We start from the raw sequence: 21677 nt of genomic DNA, 5'->3' as shown, positions 1-21677 counted from the left end.
TTGCTGAATCCTTTATCAGTTCAGTGATGTTTTTCTTTTGCAGTGACTGTTCATTTAAACTTAAGACAGAATGGATCTGAGATGGTTATTCTGCTTATGGATCAATAAATCCTCATGGATAGATCTTCCATATATTCTGATTTTATTGTGAGCGCTTCCCAAAGAAAGAGGAAATTATTCTCTGTGATGTATAAGTTACAATATTTCCGCTGTGATCTCTACCCTGCTATTTTCTTCAATTGTTATATTGAAGATACTGTTATGGTCCAACATACAAACACCTTTCACAGAGGTTTGCATTTCTATGTGCTAGGTATTAGTCTGAGTCCAAAAGGAGTTTAATATACTTTAGCTTAGCTTAAAAACAACCAAACACCTGATGAAATTTTAATGATTCTACCTGAAACAGGTTTTTGAACATCTGCAATCAACCTCTAGACAATTAAAAAAATAACCTAAAATTTGAATTGAAACCTTTTTGATTTGCCAACTTTCTCTGACTAGAATTATTTTTGCCCCACAGTGCCTCCTGGTGGTTGAAGTGTTGAACGCTCATCAATGCCACCAGCCTATGGATGACAGTGAGTTAGAAGCTCTGCTAATGTGGCAACCAGCCAATTCATCCATCCCTACCTCACCTGTGCCTGCTGATCTTTGCAGGACAGTGAGATTCTGGAGCGATTCTGACTTTGCACCCCAGCTGACCTCTTCAGTGAGTTCAGTTATCAGTTCACAGCCTTTAATTGAGAGCTTGCTACTCTGCCCCTTTACTTTTTTCACATTTAACTTTTCTTCTCACATTGTATATAACAATAGTCCCTATAAGCATAATTTATCTGCATTGCTCAGCAAATACAGCATAGTGTGGTTGGTAAAAGATTTACCTTGCACAAAGTTGTCTTTTACCTTTCGCAAATTGAAAGAAAGGCATAGTTTACACTCTTCCTCTGTTCGTTCTCAGCCTTTTTAAGACAAAAAAACATATTTGAATCCACAAAATCTAAAAAGCTGTACAAGAGAAAACATTTGAAACCTTTTATAAAAGGCAAAGTGTCAGTCCTAAAAAAAAATATTAGGAAACTTCCAGTTTAACAAGGGTTGGCATAAACCTAAAAATGAAAAAAAAAAGGTGGACAGATTTTACACAAAGTTGTTTTTATTGCCGTTATGCGTAGATAAGACATATTCAGAATCAACATTAACCCAGGAGAAGGTGGCAACTAATCCCAGAGCAAACTACAGAAAAAGAGGTGCCTCTCAGAGAATCTAGATGATCAGTCTATGTGATGTGTGGTATTTTTGTAGTGTAAATTACAGAGAGGAGAGAGGTCCTTAAAAGGGCCTTTCCACCCCAGATCAAAACTATTGACGTTGTCCATGAAACTGGAGCTAATTTGCTTTAAATAATATTGAATCAGTGTAAAAGCAAAAACAACAAACCATCATAAGGTTGAAAACGGATACGGGGAATGTACTTGAACTGTTCTACAGCAAGATTAACATGATTATTTTGCAGGTTTAATGGGACATTTACCACAGACAGTAACAGATATCCTTCAGGCTCCAAACAGCAGGGGTTTAGGTGCTAACCACGAGGCAGAAATCATAGAAAAGCACAAAATGAACTACATTTCAGCATCAGAATTTTTCTTTTTTTACCCATAAAAAGCATGGTAAGAATTAATGGACAAATTTAAGCTTTAGATATATGGTTCAATCAGGAAACATTTGTTTTCAAGATCTTCTCGAAGCATGAGTTGATGGAGCGTGGCACCTATAGAAACTCTGGGTAATTGGCTTCAAGTTTAGCTTCATTCTTCACTTTACAGCAGCAGGATTTCCTAAAAAAAAAACAAAACAAAAAACATAATTCAATGCTTAAAAATGCAAGCAAACAATTCAAATAGATGCAGAGACATCAAATGTGTGTGAATTGTGACATAAATACAACCAATAAAAGCCTCAGGGTTTTACATCAATCATTAACATAAACATATGAGTTGAAACAGCAGGGAAAACCTTGACTTTAAAACAGGCATCATCCTCCTCAATGTGTCACCTGTTCAACATATGAAGCAGGCCCCTTCATTTAGTGCCGTTGTACTTGACTTCCTTTCCGCATTTCTTCAGCGTCTCCATCAGAACATCCACATCCTTGTCAGACTCGATCCAAACCAGCTTCTTTGGCAGGTCGATTTCAAACTTAACATCTGAGAAGAGAAAAGCAGGAACCTTGTTAATGGTAACAATGGACTATAAACAGACAATTGTTGTTTGTTTGTTTTTTTCTCAAATTTATGAACTAGTCTTTAGTCCTCTTTAACCCAACTGTTGAGGAAGATCTGAAAAATAGATTTTCTTTATCTTTGAAAAGCTGAAGCTCAGACTATGTGACTGAACAAGAAAAAGAGAACTGAAATTTGGCTACTAAACAATTTAATGACTAAGTCAAATATAAGTGAAACAAAAAAAAAAAGCATCAGGTGACCAACAGGCTGAGTCAACACTCAGAGCAAAGAGGTCACGGAGGGCTGTGATATAAACCGCCTTCAAACATTTCCTGAGCTCTCTCTTTTGCACTAGATGCAAAGCTGAGTCCAACTTGCATAAGTATGAATCACTGCCACATATAAAACCCAACAGAAGATCTGTATGCTGTCTAAAGACCTAAATATAAATCAGGATCCTGACATATTTTAAGATTTGCTTCCAACAAAGAAATCTTCTGCTTACTATAAATATGGCACCACTTTTAAGTTACAGATTTAAAGTTTGCATTGGATACACATCTATAAGAAATGAGAACAATCTTGTTTACATGATAACATTATACACACATACAGTGGTGTGAAAAAGTGTTTGCCCCCTTTCTCATTTCCTGTTTTCTTGCATGTTTGTCACACTTAAGTGTTTCGGAACATCAAACCAATTAAAACAATAGTCAAGGACAACACAAGTAAACACAAAATGCAATTTGTAAATGAAGGTGTTTATTGTTAAAGGAGAAAAAAAATCCAAACCATCATGGCCCTGTGTGAAAAAGTGATTGGCCCCCTCGTTAAAATATACTATAACTGTGGTTTTTAACGCCTGAGTTCAATTTCTCTAGCCACACCCAGGCCTGATTATTGCCACACCTATTTGCAATCAAGACATCATTTAAATAGGAGCTGCCTGTGTCTGTTTGTCTACCCAAAGATCCTGAAGGAGAATGGCTGACCATCTGTTTGTGAATCCAAGCTGAAACGAACTTGGGTTCTGCAGCAGGACATTGATCCTAAACACACCAGCAAGTCCACCACTGAATGGCTGAAGAAAAACAAAATAAAGTCTTTGGAGTGGCCTAGCCGAAGTCCTGACCTAAATCCTATTGAGATGTTGTGGTATGACCTTAAAAAGGCTGTTCATGCTTGAAAACCCTCTAATGTAACTGAATTAGAACAATTCTGCAAAGATGAGTGGGCCAAAATTCCTCCAGAACGCTGTAAAAGACTCATTGCAAGTTATCGCAAACGCTTGGTTGCAGTTGTTGCTGCTAAGGGTGGCCCAACCAGTTATTAGGTTTAGGGGGCAATCACTTTTTCACACAGGGCCATGATGGTTTGGATTTTTTTTCTCCTTTAATAATAAACATCTTCATTTACAAATTGCATTTCGTGTTTACTTGTGTTGTCCTTGACTATTGTTTAAATTGGTTTGATGTTCCGAAACACTTAAGTGTGACAAACATGCAAGAAAACAGGAAATGAGAAAGGGGGCAAACACTTTTTCACACCACTGTAAATGTGTATAATGTTATCATGTAAACAAGATTGCTCTAATTTCTTATAGATTTGTATCCAATGCAAGCTTTAAATCTGTAACTTAAAAGTGGTGCACAATTTATAGAAAGCAGAAGATTTCTGTGACAAACATGCAAAAAAACAGGAAATGAGGAAGGAGGCAAACACTTTTTTACACCACTGTAAATGGAACGCCAGAGGGAAAAATAGTAGACTGCATTGTGTTGCTTTTAAAAACGGCCAAAATGCTGGTAATGATGCAAGCTTGGGACTTCAATGTGAGTACAACCTCGTACAGCTAGAGTAAAACTGTAGGAGAACTGACTGTGACAAGTAGAACAGGAAGAAAGTTCAAAAATATCAAGATAGGCTGAATTGAGCAAACTTCAATATGTCTGAGAAGTTCTGTTTAGGTGAGTAAAAATGAAAGGTTTGGAAGCTATGAGGTTAAGGTAGGGACGAACCGCTGGGCTCCGACTATAGAAGCTCCCATTACATTTTTTTTATTATTCTTTTACGGTCACACTGGCTGCATAGAGGCTCCCACTATGTATATGGTCACCACATTTGCCACATTTTTCACTTCTGTCCCGTTGGCAGAAGTCACGAAAACCACCTTGGTCAAAATCTGAAATGTAAAAATGTCTATTAAAATACAAACATGACCAACCTGTACGGGAGGCTCTTAAAATAAAAACTAAACAGATTAAGGATTTTAATATAAAATATAAAACAATGTTTAAAGAAAAGAACATTCTACCAAGACAAATAACAGAAACCTACATCTGGTAAAGCCACACATGTCTCATGTTGTTCCTTATTAGCAGCCTGTTTTTTTGTCCCACTTTGTTTTTTGAAGCTTACAGAGGATATCTATTTTATTTCATTTCTTTTCAGTATTCCTGTGGTTAACGTGTAATGTTAATGGAAATGTTTTATTGATCGTGTATGTCCAAGTCTGCCCTGTTTGCTATATATGCACCATGGGCCGGATTTATCAAGATCCAATTTTGCGTGCAGTAATTTGCGCTCGCAAACTGGAATTTTGCGCGAGGGGCTGAACCATGGTTTGCGGGTGATTTAACAAGAGTGATTGCGTAACTGGTGGAAGGTGCAAAACTGTTGGAGACGCCCTATTTAAATGATGGTTTTGCGCGTTTTGTGGTTTGCGGCAAAGTAGTTTGTAGTTTGTGCAAACTAGTGCATTAAGAAATGTAAATCTTACAGTGACCCCCAACAAAAAAAATAAATAAGTAAATATATATATATATATATATATATATATATATATATATATATATATATATATATATATATATATATATTTATAAATTGGCAACCTTTATTCCCTAAGGTGGTATGTGCTGCAGTAAAAAAAAAAAAAAAAAAAAAACAGGTGTTTTGTATTGGCCTGTGACTGTGGATGAGATCCCCGCAGCATTTGGCACGTTGCTCCACAGGCGCAGGTGGAGAACCCCGACCCCGTCGGACAGCACTTCTGAAAAAACGAGATTGGGAGATCCCAGCTCACGCTGCAACCGTACGCTGGAATGACCCAGATGCAAAAAAGTGCAATGTTGCAAGGAGTTTTGTGATATCTGGTATTGCGTGGGTCCTCCTTGTGGCTAGCTCCAAATCCATTCGGAGTTCCCCCAACAGCTCCAAAATGGCAATGCTGGATAAACGATATGTTTTGATGATCGTTTCCTCGTTCATTGCAAAAATATTCACACGGAGTGAAAAAATGCGTTCTCTGCGTCTCCTTGCTTCTTTTCCATGTCTCCTTTTTGCGACAATAACCGCTGCCATGTGTGCGCAATTACGCATACAGACCATTTGCACCTTCTTTTGAAACGTGTTAAATATAGAGTCAGATACCGTTAGCAAAATTGCGTTCAAGTTTGATAAATCACTTTGTGAGTGCTAAATTAATATATTTACATGTTCTCCTCCCACAAGACGCACTTTAGCGTGTAAACGCCCCATATTGCATATTCATTGCAGAAAAAGTACTAAATGGATCAGAGGCGCTATTTAGCACGTTTTAAAGACCAAATCCTTTCAGCACGCTGTTGATAGATCAGTTTGTACATTTTTTAGCGTGCGCAGTGAAATAGCTCACGTTTTAATACACGCAAACCTTTGATAGATCCGGCCCCATGTGTTTCCAAGCACATGCCTGCAGGTTTAGATTTCAGCTTATAGATTTTACTTCGTATTTTTCCGTGAGTGAATATTTTTTTACTTTGCATCTGTGTCTCTCTTCCTGTCTGACTCCTAACATTGTTGTCAAATTGCTGCATAGATCTGACCAAAATAAACTAGGGGGTCCATCTCAGTTGCAGCTAAACAAGCACTACTGCAGAGAATCATAAGTTGGAAGTGCCACAAATTCACACAATTAATTGTGTCCAGGATGTGTTCAGATTTATCAGTGGCTGATTAAAGTGAATGAAAAAAATGTGTAAAAACGGGGAAATTATGTTTTAACAGATGGCCAGTTTGGTTTTTCCCCAGAAAAACGACAACAAAAAAAGGAAATTAAAAACTGCTTTTTTTGTATTTACCTCCTTAAAATTGTGTTTTATTCTGATTTGTTGCTGATCTGAAACCCCTAAAAAGCCAAACAAACCGACATGTTTTGTTTTGATCAAATTCATTTCCATCTCTCCATCTTCATCTTCTCCTACCAGTTTGGGCTCTTTTTAAAGTAGCCGTTGCCGGCTTTTCTTTTCAGCTCAACAATTTCCCACAAACAGTAATGCAATCATTTGTGATGGTGTCTAATAAAAAAGAAAAACACTCTGTTCCAAGAACAAAGTGCGGTGAATCAGTGCCAAAAACCAATCAACTTGAATGAGAAGTGAATCTACTGCTTCCAGTAAAACCAGAACTGAAATAGAGGGAGGAAGAGAAAGATGTGCCTGTCTTACCTCCAAGCTTATTGAGGATTCTTGTAACAGCTCCGGAGCAACCTTCGCAGGTCATCGCCACCTCAAACTCGTGCTTCTGTGACAAACAGGGAGGATTTATTTTACTGCAAATCTTTTGTTGTTCTATAACAATGATATAAATCCTCTAGAGAAGCTGGAGGTTGAGTTACCCCTTAACCCTTGAGTTTATCAGGCATCAGCTGCTTAATGTGGCATCCTTATTTTAGAACAATTTTTGTCTTTTGCTTGTTAAGGAAAACTAGACGCCCAACCATTTTTTTTTTTTTTTGCTTATGTGATGTCTGTTCACACAGACAGACATCCCTCTCTCCAGTGTGATCTTTCTCCAAACACTGACTGGAAGGTGTCCAGCTGTAGTCCCGATGAAATCCCCCCGTTCTTGACTGCATTTCTGATACAGAAAGCAGTGATTTTACTGATATGTTCCACTGGTTTATGGAGATGTTTTCCTGGCCTCTCAGGAAGAGCACAATCATCCTATTAATGAGATTCATTTCTGACAGATGATTTCACTGTTCTACAATTTTCTAGATTGACAGATGACTGTTAAACCTAGAAGTAACAGTAAATTGAGGGACTTTTCTCCCTCGGTTTCATTTTCACAACAACAGATTGAAACACAGCCCTTATTGAGAATGGATGAATGGATCCAAACCTTAGAAAGGTGAGCTGCACAAATATGTATATTATCACATCGTTGTATGAAAGCAATAATTTAGGTCTACAGAGAGGATCATATGGGCCGACGTTCCCTCCGACCATGACCTGCACAGATCTAGGTCCAAAAGAGCTCACATCTCTGCTATGCAGGCCCCACACAACCTGGGCAGAGGCTGTTCAGACTTTTACCTTTGTGCTGTAGAGAGCTAATAAAAAAGAGAACAGACACAGATGGTTCCAGTCCCCAGGCTGACTATGCTGGACATGGTCACAGTACTCAGGGGCTCTGATAGAACAATTAAGAGATAAATCCTGCCTCACCTTGTTTATATATTTATGATGGCAAGAAAATACACAGCTGTACACACTATTATTCTACTTTGTTTTTTTTGTTGTTTTTTTTACATTCTGTGGTTGTTATTTGCAGTGTTGGTCACAAGACCACCAGAAATCCAACATTAGATTCCAATTTTTTTGGGTCAAAACCTACCTTGGCAGATAAAGTTTCTACTCTATTCTAATAATTCTATTAATCACAGAATGATGTGCTTTAGTGCATTTTTTTTTACTAATGATAACAGTTGACAGCTAGATTCTCAGAAATATTTAATGATTTCATGCAACCTATATGAAAAAAGACAAAACATGTCAGCCTACTGTGAAGTAAGTCCAAGTATTGTTCAGTATAATCGCGTTTTGTTTGGTGGAGGCTTCTTTTGTGTGAATAAGTGCATTCATGCGATGTAACAATGAGATGATTGGAAAATGCCTCTGCTGAGGTGTTAAGAAATTCCTGGTTGCTTAAAAAGCAGTAGTAGCTTCTCCACTGGGGTCGCCTGCCAGCCTTCATCTATGGTGGCTTATTTGGGGTCCGCCTTTAATTACAACCTTTCACAATCATAGACAGGTTTCAAATATTACAGGCTAACAATGGAACCAAACAACCCGCTCGTCAGTTTCAATTTGCATGTTTCCAAGCAATACAAGGCCTTGTCTATATAAAGCCTCAAACTCACTGTGAATCCAGATATTTGAATTTAAAAAGCTTCCTGGACGGGAAGCGAAGCGTCTTCAAACCTTGGAAACCAAGTCCAGTGGATTTTTTTTTTTTTTTTACTTTTACAGAATGACCTGGATGACTGAGAATCTTCATCAGCTTATTTGGGGTCAAGTCACAGTGGATTTGCCAGCATGACAAATACTGGCTGATGCTGGAAAATAAAGACAACATCTCTAATAAGCATGTGATTAGAGGAAAGCATGAAGTGCTTTAAAAATTCATTGCAGGTGACTGAACAAACTTTAGACTTGAGAAGAGTGTAGATATAAATGTAAAGCTGCTTCGCTCTCACTGAAGACTCTTAGACCTTCATTTACAAGAAAATTGATAATTTACTTTAGGCTACTAAACAATCCTATTTCAGGATTGGCTAATGCATCAGGAAAGGGAAAGATTTAGCCCATTTCTTGGATATATCTGCCTTTGGTGGATCTATAACCTTTGTCTCAAACTACACCCCCCTCCTTGTAAATCTCCCCCAAAACCCCTGATTTTTGACCCTGAAGAAACCATGTAGGTTACATCTACTACACAAAAAGAAGCATAAAATCACTTTGTCTCTCATGCAGATAGTACAGCAGGGAATAAAGCCTGGACTCATTAATATTTCCTAGTCTTTTACTTCTTTTACTTGCTTTGTATTGATCCAGACCAACATGTAGAACTTCCTACAGGAATCCTGGTTTTCCTACAAAGCACAATGTAATCCGTCTGACTAGTTTAATCCTTTACATGATTTCCTTTCTACACAAACTACCCGCTTATTTCTTCTTAAAACGGTTGTTGCATAATCCCTGATTAATGAACGATCCAGTTTAAGAAAATTGGGAATCTCATTTTGTAGCAGGCTAAACTAAAACCCTTTGCGTCTGCCACGTAATGAAGCTAAAACATGTTCAGGAAGCAAGCTGGAAAACAATGAAAATAAACTCACAGTCATGTTGTCAGTTATGTGCGCGTTTAGCGATTGAACAAACGCTGGATTGTCGCCTTTAATTAACTCGGAAATGTCGCAAAAGACTACAAAAAAGTACAAAAAAAATGTAATGTTGACAACCTGCTTAGCTAGCTACTCTTAGCGCATAGTCACAAACAGGATATCCGGTGCCGAGAGGCTCCAAAATATTAAAGGAGAAGCTCGGTGCAAACATATTAGTTAGTTTGTTCCTTTAAAGTTTTAATAAATGTACGTAATCATGTTTTGAAAATCCCAATCCCAATATTCTCACTGCATATTTTGAAAATCCCAAAATATTTATTATTATTATTATTATTATTATTATTATTATTATTATTATTATTATTATTATATGATTTAATATATCATAATAAAATTATATATACATATATGTGTGTGTATAATTGTATCATTATATATATATTATATCATATAATAATATTAAAAAATATATATATAATAATATAATTTTTTTTATTATTTTTTTTATAATTAGTTTAATAATTTAGTTAAACTTTTCTAAAATTTGCAATTACAGCGCTTGTTCTCTCAGGCGTTATGAATAAAATATTAGAACAGCTTTTATTTTTTAGGACGAACTGAGTTTAGTTCCGTCTCCATAACAACAAAACGTCGAACGTCGCCGCGGCTGCTGTCATGTGACCTCACCGCTGGCGCTGAGGAGACAAACAGCGAAGCCGACTTGGTTTTAGCTCACAATCTCTGCTGGAGCTCGTCGGTCAACTTTCCGCTTCAACCTGATGTGAACGTTAGAGCTCCTCTGGTCAGGCCATCCAGATAAAGGTCTACTGAAACGGGAAGCAGAGGCCTAAATATCTCAGAGGTAAGCTGGTGTTTTCTGATGGGCCGAGCTGCTGTTTACGAACACAAAGATGGCATCGGACCCTCAGCTAAGGTTGGCTAACCCGCTCCTTAGGTCTTTATCTCCTCCTGACTCTCTCTTCTGAAGGTTTTAAGATAAACTATCTAAATCTAGCAATTCAGATTATTTCAGATTTAGATACATCCCACCACCCAGAGCTCTTTGCTTTGTTTTATTTCGCTCACTTTAGCCTGTCCGTTTACACAAAACTTGATGCTTCTGCACTTTTTTTTCATTCAAGCTTCATATCAGCTCTGACAACTTGCACGTCTCTCGTGCCAAAGATTACCGGTAATATCGGTGGGATTACCGCTTTAATCTGCAGCATGTTGAAGAGGGACGCGTCTAAACTAAAGATGTAAACAGTTGGTTAAAGTTGATTTAGTTTGTCCTCGCCCTGGTTTAACAGGGAGGTTTCTATACCGATTGCTCATCTGCAAACATCTAAGCTGAAAACAGTTTTCCCTGAGAGGTTTTGACGGTAAAGGTCAGTGTTTTACCCTTGGTAATAGAGAAACGGCCATGCTTGTAATTTTCCAGTAGTTTGATGAGTCAACAATAAACCAATCAGAGGCTCTTTTTTAAAAATACCCGTTCATCTTGATTAAGATTGCAGGAATCAGGCTCTCAGATTGGGACAATTTGCATAACAAATTCGTCTATTGCAAAAGAATAAAGCAGGATTCAGTTGCTGCTAGTCATGATCTGGTGTTTCTCAAAAGCAGGAGATCTTTAAATACTGATATGTAACATTGACAATTACTTAAAGGGTAAATATTGAAGGTGGATTTTAAATTTTAGATAAAAAAAACAAGAGGAGCAATTAGTCCTACTGCTGCTACCCTACTATAACATTCTAATACACTTCTAATAATCTTATCCATACATTTTATAACTAACAATTTAGTTGCAAATATTAGTTATTTTTGCTATAATATATTGAAGAAAAAAAAACAGCTTTTAGCTTCCAAACTATAGATTTTCTCTAAGAATTTGCTGAGTGATGATTGTATTCTCACAGCACAGAGCATCCATCACTTTCTTTTTATGATTTATTTTCACTTTATATCAGTTTTTCTGCTCATCTGTATTTCTTATTAGTAAGAGGGTCTTTCTTCAGGTCGCTGATCAGCAACAGGTGGGGAAGGGGCAGCTATGTTTTTACTATCTGTGGAAAAACCACTGCTGTTTCTTGCACTCAGTAAAATGCACAATGAAACGAACAGTTTTAAAGGTTTATCTGTTTGCTGCTTTAAAAGAAAAAAAACCTAGATGGAGAGCGGCTAAGAAATAGATTTGCTTTATCGTTCATCAGTGATCAGACGCTCTTTCTCACTAACCTGTTATGGAACTTTTTAAAAATCATTAATGGCTTCTAGAATCAATAAAATCAAACTGTTTTTATTGATACTTTTCTGTCTCCTTGGAATGTCTAGTTTCATTTTTTTGTGTTCTTCCAATTAGCCTTGTGACCCAGACGGGTTATAGCAGGGGTTCCCGTGTCCAGTCCTACACGATGCAACGTCTATATGCATCCTTCACCAAACCTACCTGTAGTACCTCATGTCATCCAGCTCTGAGGAGGCCTGGTAATGAGCTGTTCCTTTGATTTATGAGCGGTGCAGAAAGTTTGCAGCGCTGTGTTACATTGTGGCTGAGCGAGAAATGTTCTTTATTGCAGAATGCTGACTGAAGCGAAGTTAAACAGAGAAGCTGCTACCTGAGAATCTGTATTGTTTTCATTTAGGGCCCCTGAATTATTTCTGAGTTTTCATCCTCTCAGTGTTTTAATGTGCAGTCGGGTCTGAATAAAGTACTGAGAGTCTGATGATGTTATAGGAAGTTGTGGTTCAGATATTTCAGTTTGTTCCTGATCTCTTCATGGTTATGCTAACTAAAGGTGCAAACAGGTTCCTCCTTTGCAACATTACTCAGACGGATGGAGAGCAAACTCTTCAAACAAAATCCTGTTTTATCACACAGCAGATGCCAGACGTGATCTGTTTGCGTTTCCAGCTGTTGCGTTGGCCTTACATAACAACTGGGTTTATTGGCCTCCCTGATAAGGCCTGTCAGGCAGTGGCTGCAGGAGATTTGAATATGAGAGAAACACTTTGAGATTTTGTGTCTCGCTAGCGCAGGAAAAAGTAAAAAGGAGTTATTCCTTCAAACAGTCATTTGGATGAGAATGTGAGAAGCAGATTCTGCCTGCAGTAGATTTTATCTTTGATTTTAATGTTCAAAGTGTTTTTCTTTCAATCAAAAATAATTGGAAGAGAGAAGGTTAGTTTGTTGTTTACCCCTCGTCGACAAATAATTACTTAGCCTCTACAGCAGAGGAATATTTAAAGGGATCTTTTTCATTTTTTTTGTAACATTCACCTCATTGCTGCATCAGAAAACAATGTCTTTTAGAAAGCAAAGTTTAAAGTTAAACCATGTTCTATTTAAATATATTTTACATTAAAGAAAAAGTTGGCACAAAAACCCAGTTTAGCAAGGTTTCTATCACAGAAGTGGTGAAATGAACATCGAGGATGTTCATAACATTGAACAGTAACAGTCATTTAGTAAAGAGGCGTGAGATCCAAGCTTGCATTCGATTTATATAATGTTATGATGCTCGGATGTGCCACAGATTAGCTAACTAATATTCTCACTGCAAAAAAAGTTCTCAGAAAGTTTGCACTAACATATTTTTTACCATATTTCCCAATTTCTGTTTTGCAAATCTCCATATCAGTTGCTGTCATTAAAGCAACATCACATATGATCTTCTTCTCTGCTGGAGGTTTTTTGTAACTTCCTGGAGTTGCTGCATCTAACTCCATGTTTTTTTTTTTCCACTTATGTTTTCACAGTTGGAATCCATCAGTGCTGAGCCGTCTGTCTTCGCTGCACTAGGATCCGTGAGGCTGGGAAAAACAACAGCCAGCCACCCGCAAGCTCCACCCGACCCACCATGATGGCATCCAGTGATGTAGACAGCAGAGCTGATGGTAGGAAACACTCAGTAAAAAAAAATGTAGTCCCTATCATTAGAAGGGGAAGGTAAAAGATTCCCGTTTGTTGTCCTGATGTAAGACAGAGTGAACTTGGAACATGGTCGCAGACGGATTAGGTGTAATCCCCTGAATCATCAAAGCAGCTTTCATTTCATCTTAGAGATGTGTCTGACGGCCTTCGGTGCGTCTAAAGTGATAGGAGGTCACCGTGGTTTACTTATTACATTTTTGCAGTTGGGTGTGTATAAATCAGAACATCATCAATAAGAGATTTCCTTTCAGAAACTAAGCACATAAAGTGGAAGTCCTATTTATAGATTCTCTACAGTGTTTTAAGTCAGGCACATTTGCTGGCCAATCAGGGACAATATTAATATAAATCAGGCATTGGTACTTGCAGAAAAATGAAATCAGTATCTGGATAAGTGTGTTTTCAGAAAGGAGCATGAAATATTCTCAAAAATGCTGCCAGAAGGCTATGATGACTTTGGACGGCAGGTGACATGGTGACCCACATTTTATGCCTCTTCATTGCAGGATCTGGAACCTTGATTTCAAAAATGAAATGTGAAATTTAACTGAATCTCTGAAGAATTTTTTATTTTTTTTCCTCCTGCGTCCTGATAAGAAATTTCTCACGTTGTTTCTGGTTTAGGAGTTGCTTGAAACCAAGGAAAGTGACAAGTGGAGCATGTTCTGGAAACCTTTATGGTGGCTCCTAAAACACACTCTTAAACGCAGAGCCTTTCTGAACACTCAGCTTCTTTAGCGATCACCTTTCATTGCTCGCCGTTCTTATGCAGGGTGTCGGCGAGCGTCTGCTGAACTACAGGTCATTCATTAGCCCTGCCCATGATTATGTCGGTCATGTGATTAAAACAAGGGAGATAAAAGTAGGTATTAGTAGAAACAAGAACAGGTCAAACTATCTGGACAACCGATCGTCCTGGAGGTAGAACATTGAAGCTGTCTGCAAGAAGAACGGAGCAGACTGTACTTCAGAGTTTGTAGCTGGATGCTGCAGATCTTCTATAGGTCATCATCTGCGGGGGTAGCAGAATGAGAGAAAATGACTTAAAGAAGCTTAAGAAGTCAGTTTTGGGATCTCCTTTAGAGATGATTTTCCATGTAATGTTCTCCATTAGATTAAGGAAGTTCGTCATTATATGAAGAACATTAAATAAAATCCCAAGCATCCTCTTCATCAGAGTGTTAAACGATCAGGTATCTTCAGTCAGAGGCTGCTCTGGCCTTGCACTAAGACAGACCACTACAGGAGATCCATTAGCATCCATTAGCATTTCCAACAATTTGTTGAGGAAAAGCCCTTTGATATGAGACACAACATCAATTTAATGTCTCTTTGGGATTAATTAAGCATTTTTTTCTGCACACTGTGTGAGTAATCCCATCCTCTATATCTTTATTTATGTCTGAAATGTATCTATTAGAGAGCCTCCTGAGGTCTATCATGGTGAGAGCTGCTATAGGCTTTAGCAGAATCAATGTTAGCCACAATAATCACTAAAAATAACAGTATTGTAGGCTTCCATGTTTATTAAGAGTCAATATTGTATGACCTTTGTAGACTAAATGACTACAAAGATCAATGATCAATCACAGTCTAATTGGGAGGTTAGCATTGAGAGTATTGATGTTAATAAGACAGTATATTTATTGTACTTTAAATTTTGTATATGATCCTAAAGTGTTAAAATGCAGCTTTGGATTTTCCAACAATTTTTACTTATTTTCATTTGTAATGTTCTTTTCTCTCTCTAATTGCAAACTGCTGATAATACTCGTGTCAGAAGCATGAGGACCAGCATCACTGCCTTAATAAACAGCTTTCTGACAGGTTTTAAAGATGCACTTTGGTGATTTCTTTCTTTTTTCTTCAGTATGAGAAACCGTTAATGAACTTTGCTGATTTCCAGCCGTCTAAATGCCGCAGCAATGATCCGTTGGTGCTGTTATTGACCTCATGTGTAGCATGCTGTCACCACAGAGTTTCTTGCCTTTGTTTCTTTTGTAGGACGATCAAGAAAAGCACGTTCTGTTCTTGTTTATTAGAGTCAACTGACCACCAGAAAGACTGGTATCTCTGCATTAAAGCAGCGTCTGATTACTGTTCAAGTCAGTTAATCTAGCACACCCAGTATCACAGATGCAGACAACTTCTTCCAGTACTAGTTTGGTGTTGTATGAGAATGACCTATTTCCAATAAATGGGTTTGTTACAGGACTCCTGTGGTGTAAAGTGTGGTTCATGGTGATGTAAACCTGCTCCTGCAGGAAACCAAAACTAGAAGCAGCTGATTTTAGCATGAGACGACAGTTTAGGCAAATGTCTATCAAAAAAATAGCAGACGTTTGTCAGGTGTTTAGCTGCTACCCATTATGGACATCAATGTCTGATTGCATAAATGCAAGTAAAACTGGTTAAATATTAAGCTAAAAGAATCACGTGGTCAAAATGCTACTTGCTAAGCACCAATTTACCAACTGTCCTTTGAGCCTAAATGTATATTTTTATCCCTGCACTTCCAAAGAAATTCTAAAATGAATTTAGATTTTTTACATTTAACCTTTTGTAATTAGAAATCACTGAAATCAGTTGGTGTATGTTATTATTTAATGATAGGGGAGAAAAAAAATGACTAATAGAGTAATTAAAAACCCAAACTACTGATGGGAAACTTTTCTTTTCAAACTCATACATGAGATGTTAAAACTACAGCCGTCATCGACAGAAAAGCAATGAAAATGATTTCAGATTGAAGCAGCTTAAACGTTCAGAAAACATTTAAAAACCTGCAGTGAAGAAAGTGTTCTGATTTTGAACAGCAAATTTGTGTGTTGTATTAAATTAGTTAAAATCTCTGTTTTCTTTGAGTTAAAGTTAAAGTTGATGTTTTAGCTGGGCAAACAGATATTTCTTGCTACATATCAGACTTTTTTTTTGTCTGATTTCTACTCATCCTTGCTACAGATCTGTGTATCTGTTCACTAATTAATTATTGCATTCAGCAGTCTTACTTTGGGATATATTTACCGTAAGTTAAATTTAGAGACAAACCTCTACTAAATTTAATCTTCAGCTGAAATTTTAAACTGGAACTGATGCAGTGATCAATATTTGGAATCAACAATTTACTACAAATTAAAGAGCTGTATAATTTTTGTTGACATAAGATAGCTGCAGGAAAAAATAAATATTGTTGAGTTTTAATTAGTTCAGTGTTAATTTCTTTTTAAGCATTTAGATAAAAAAAAAAGTTATTTGCATTCTCTGATTTTTGTTTTTAGATGGAAAAACCAAAGAAACGAACCATTACAATTTTTTACACTGGCTTTTGTTGATCTTTTTCAGTTATCTCCATGCCGAAAACATTTGTATTCTATTCTCACATTGAGTTAGCTTTCATGGTGAATAGTTGTGTCTGGTTACTAACATGAAATCCACCAATTGATCCTTCTTCCATGTCAACCCATAAATATTTATGTTTTTAATGTCGCTGTTTTTTTGCGTTTTCTTTTTCATCTGATATGCATGGATCAGTTATATCAGTTACTTGTTTTATCACCTATTAATGCCTGATTTTTCCACATTTTTTGCTGCCATCAGAACAAAGGGCAGTCAAACGTAGAGTAACGCTGCTAACCTTTTTGGTCTTGATGTTTTATCATTATTTTTGCTGAGCTTTTAAACAGACCTTTTTGTTCCCCTGCTGCACTCAGCACAAACTGAGTGGTTTATATGTTACAGGAAGTTCTCTCATAAGGACATAAAATTAAGGTATAACTGTTCCTAAACGTGCAAACATTGAAGAATGTGATTATTTTCTGCAGCTCTTAATTGCCTTAGTCTGGCAGGAAGAAAACTGTTTCTTAACACCAGTTCAAGATGGCATGTGAAAAGACTTTTCATTCCATTTTTTCCCCATGTGGCAGGTTCTCTCTTTTCGGACCAAAACCCCTCAGAATTGGATGCCCTGTGTCCGTCTCCTCCTGGACCATCAAGACCTCAGCGGAACTATGAGCGGATCGGAGGAAGAGCCGGAACCTCGTGAGTAAAATTGAATAGAACAAAACATTTTTGAAGTTTTTTGGGTAACGGCTTAATGAAATTTGTTTAATTCCCCCAATTTTGCAGTTTCTGTCAGACTCTGATCCATCTTCTGAAAGGGAATATTGGTACCCGGTCTGCTGGGGCTGCCTCTGGCTGTGAAGAATGCAGGCCTGGTGGTAAGCAAAAAAATAGACTTTATTATCTAATAGTTAGAGGTAAGAGCAGAGGTCTGGCTTTTGAAAATTAGATTCTGCTTACATTCCTCTCTCTGTAGGATACAAACAGAAAAGGACAGTGGTACTTTGCTGACTATAATAAAACAGACATGAGTGGCAGTAAAGTGACAGATTGTGGTCTAAGCTTTAAAAACTGCTGTTTGCGCAACAAGTGGAGAGAAATCTTCTGAAATGTATTTGTAAAAAATACAGTTATTTCCTACATGACTAGACTGATAATCAGGAAAGATGTATTCTGTTCTCCCCATCAGACTGAACCAATGACTAGTTCATATTTCCCAACTAATAAAATAATAGTTTGATCAATAAACTTTACTGAAACTGTAGAAAAGCAAACAGCTCTATTTTTGTAACTGTTAAAATATCACAATTTTAGAGAAACTTTACTCAGTGATATGGTGGAGATTATATCTAAAATGAACTCTTTATTAAGTTGTTGCTAAAGACGCCCATCAAGGCTACAGCAGTGTTGCACAAGTTCAGCTCTCACAATCATACATCAGATAGTTGATCATCTAATGCCAAATTTCTCCGCCTTATAAACATTTGTATATTTCTGTACATATTGATTTTTTCCTCTACATTAGCCACAAGCACATAGATGTTTCACTACAGGGTTTCATTGTTTTAGGCTCCTTGACAATCTGCTTGTCCCGGGTTAATTATAGGATGACTTTGCTGTTGTGTGGAAACTTTCTAGTTCTACCAGCCTGCATGAATCTACATGCAAGCTGCAGCTTTGTCTTCACTTTGGTGTGGCTGCAAACCAGAGCTACTGCTCACTGAAACATGAGAGGCTCAATGTTGCTTATGAAATCCAACGTCATGTATTGCATGAAAAAACATCACTAAAACAGGTAAAAATAGCTGTTGTGAAGCGCTCTGAAATAATAAACTCCAGAAACCATGGCAAGAGTTCAGCACAAGATGACTGTTCTGACTAATTGATCCCTTTTCCCCCTCGACTCATGAGGAAAACCTCCTCGCCGTCTGGCTACTGTTAGTTAAAAAACCTTAAGTATGTTTGCCAATCAGCTTCGAGCAGCCAGCTTCACGACCCTCCCCTGCTCCATAGACCTTCTAACCCCCAGATTCCACATACTCCATCAGCACTCCGCCCTGCTCACGTACATCGTGCGGAGTACATGTCTGCCATTTTAATCAATGAGAGCTCTTCCACATCCACCGCTACTCCTCCGCACGTCACCGTCTACGTGTGTCTTCTCTCTCCGTCACCGTCAAAATACGGAGCCAAGCTATTTTTTGCTCCGGTCCGGATATGTCAAGATCCACAATCGCACTACACAGGAAAAAGAACGTAGAGAAGATCCGGTTTGTCAAATTTAAATATTTTAGCGATTAATTGATATCTACAAATTATAGCATAATTCTTATAAATTCCCTAAAACTAAGAAAGTTTAATTAAATAATTGAATGGAAAATATTGGTACTTCAACATACCAGGAGGCAGATTTCTCATCTCGATCAAAGTATTTATTTTATACCGATTGGCTTAAAAGTGTAATCAAATCCAGTTAAAAGAAATTTCTTATCACAGGGATGAATGAACAGATGCTGAGTTTGGAAGGAGAGAACAAACATAGTTCACACAAACCTTGGATGATCTTAGTTATCCCTGTGACCAAAATCCACAACAAAAAGAAAATATTTGGGCAGAAACTGAACATATGCTGGCTGGATGCTGATGGGGATTTTATTTTAATATGTCATATTAAATTAAGCATTCATTTCCACATGTTGTGCTCCTATAAATTTAATAATAATATAGCGCATGCTCTTCTCAAACTCAGAGGAAGTCAGAGCGGAGTAAGATGGGAGGAACAGCGGAGGCTGTAGGCTTTGCTGTGCTTTGCGCAGTGTGGTCCTGGTTATATTTGTTTTGTTTAGGGTTGGTAAACTCAGTTATTTTATTCTTTTCCATTTGGTAAAGTTTGATTTTTTTTGGAACCACAAAAGCTTTTTGGTTCAAAGTTCTAAGAGCTACTTTTATAAGACTTTGAATAGTAAGCATTGCAATACATCAGAGCTCTGTTTTAATTTGCTGCAATCTGAGATGTTCAAGCTGTGAACGTTCAGGATGACCATCTTTACTGACATGTTTAAAGTAAGACTAAAGCTTTGATCGTTATATATATTATATATTGCTGCTCTTTTACATTAAAAGATTTATTTCCCTGTAATTTCCCTCTGGAATTATTAAAGTATGTCTGATTCTGATCTGGCCATACGTGTTCAGTGATGTAGAACACAGTGAGTTTCTTTAAACACGGGTCCTTGTAGGTGCACTAAGCATAATATCAAATAATAAGCCACACCTATGGTTCTCATGTTCTGGCTCTGGTAAATAGAGAGACAGAACGAGGCAGAACTGAACCCTCCTACGTTGTTTACCTTTCTGTCTCTGTGTGATCAGAAAATGAGCTTCTGAACTAGTTTGATGTTAACCTTTGCTTTACGTTTGCAAGTTTATTTCCTTTTGTGTTTACAGTTTATGTCTGATAGCACTGTTGCCTTTCAACAAGAATGTACCTGGCTTAAATCCCAGCCTTGCTCTTATTTTCAGCATAGAGTTAACATACTCTCCCTATGATGGTTCTTCCCAGGTACTCCAGCTTCCTCCCATTGTCCAAAAGCATAACTGTTGGGTTTATTTTGGACCTAAAAATGCCAAATAATAACAAATTGATTTGATCTTTTTTAGCTTGGACCCATCAGTCTCCTGGTCATGGGAGTCATTGCGGTCCACTGCATGAAGCTCCTGGTCAAATGTTCGCACCACCTCAGTGACAAGTAAGTAAAAATGATGTCTCAGCCTGTTGTTAAATGGCAGATACTAAGTAAGGATGGTTTCATACGAGATGAGACATTAAATGTTTACTTAGGTCAGGTTTTGCACAGGAGGGTGTAGGCCAGACACCATTTGTTTGAGGTTTTTTCATTAACTCTTAGGGTTGCTGTTTGCTTAAATTTTATTTGCTAATTTAATCCTTTCTGGTCACAGTAGATGAAACCTTACGTTAGATTTTCTGCGTTTAAAGTCAGTCCTTCCTTCCAGCAGGATTTTATTCCCCTCTGTTTGTTGTTTCCTGTTGTCTGGCTCGTTGGGTGCTCTACCAACACAGGCGCACTTCATACTCTCAGACAGATAAGTCTCTATTTCCTGCTCAGTTATCAGAGGACCTTTAGCAGCTTGTCATGTGTTCTATCATACTTTCGCCAGCCCTGCCAGGCAAATCCCAAACATCATTTAAACGCTGAATGTAATCAGCTCCACCAATCAGGAGCTGCAAGTGAGCAGCTGGTGTTTTTGACATTACCCACAGCCGAACGATCAACATCACTGACATAAACTCTCTTTTGTCACATAAAATGCGTGCAAGCTGCAGCCCCCGCACCACCTGTCCCTCCCTTGGCAGAGTTCACACAAAGATCACCTGTAGCCCCGCCCACTTAGGTAAAGAGGATTAATCAGATCAGAAGCATGAATGAAGAGTGTCTTTTAAAAGTCAGTCAGGAAACACATCGGTGTCAGTCTGAGGATTGCATAACACTGTGTTCATGAAAAATGGACTCTGCTCTTTTCTTTAATGTAGAGTCATCACTTCCTCTAATAAAAAGCACCACATATCGGCTCAAAACTGTGTGTCTTTGTATGAGTGGTCATCTACTTGCATATGGGCTGAAACTGTTTGCGGTGTTTTGACTGTTTCCCTCCCATCCTTCATCCAGGGAGTTTTAAAACCCTGCTGTACCATTGGGTGTATTTGATGTTGATGATCCCAGGCTTTTCCACTATAGAGCAGGTTTTCTGTAAGTTCCACATTTGGTTTTTACATTCTTTGCTGTTTTTCTAGGATGAATCGGCCGTCTATGAGCTACGGAGAGGTGATGCAGTACGGGATGGAGAACGTGTCATGGCTGAGGAGGCATTCACAATGGGGAAGGTGAGAGGAAAGTCAGGCCTCTTTTAATCACTTGAATCTTCACTCACATCCCAAAATATCCCAGACAGGGATTGGCTGAAGAAACAAAATTAAATATAATTT

General features: G+C 37.8%; 2 protein-coding genes across 2 annotated transcripts in view; one reads left to right on the top strand and one right to left on the bottom strand.

Annotated features, from left to right (window-relative positions):
- Positions 1 to 1138: 1138 nt before the first annotated feature.
- atox1 (antioxidant 1 copper chaperone) lies at positions 1139 to 9558 on the bottom strand. Its single transcript, XM_038295400.1, has 4 exons — positions 9391 to 9558; positions 6716 to 6791; positions 2060 to 2210; positions 1139 to 1841 (listed from the first exon to the last, which is right to left on the bottom strand). The coding sequence occupies exons 1-3, from the start codon at positions 9394 to 9396 to the stop codon at positions 2086 to 2088; spliced, it is 207 nt and encodes a 68-aa protein (XP_038151328.1). The 5' UTR covers positions 9397 to 9558; the 3' UTR covers positions 1139 to 1841; positions 2060 to 2085.
- A 494-nt stretch (positions 9559 to 10052) lies between these two features.
- The window catches only part of slc36a1 (solute carrier family 36 member 1), a 56023-nt gene continuing 44398 nt past the window's right edge, over positions 10053 to 21677 (top strand). Inside the window, 7 exon segments of the mRNA XM_038295412.1 lie at positions 10053 to 10258; positions 13159 to 13296; positions 17257 to 17371; positions 17459 to 17504; positions 17506 to 17550; positions 20333 to 20421; positions 21486 to 21575. Of these exon segments, the coding sequence (XP_038151340.1) occupies positions 13260 to 13296; positions 17257 to 17371; positions 17459 to 17504; positions 17506 to 17550; positions 20333 to 20421; positions 21486 to 21575 (422 nt within the window). The 5' untranslated portion in view covers positions 10053 to 10258; positions 13159 to 13259.

This window comes from Cyprinodon tularosa, unplaced genomic scaffold, assembly GCF_016077235.1.
Source record: "Cyprinodon tularosa strain WSP-4 unplaced genomic scaffold, ASM1607723v1 ctg355, whole genome shotgun sequence".
NCBI classification, from domain to species: domain Eukaryota; kingdom Metazoa; phylum Chordata; class Actinopteri; order Cyprinodontiformes; family Cyprinodontidae; genus Cyprinodon; species Cyprinodon tularosa.
This window is presented reverse-complemented; position numbering and strand designations above follow the sequence as displayed.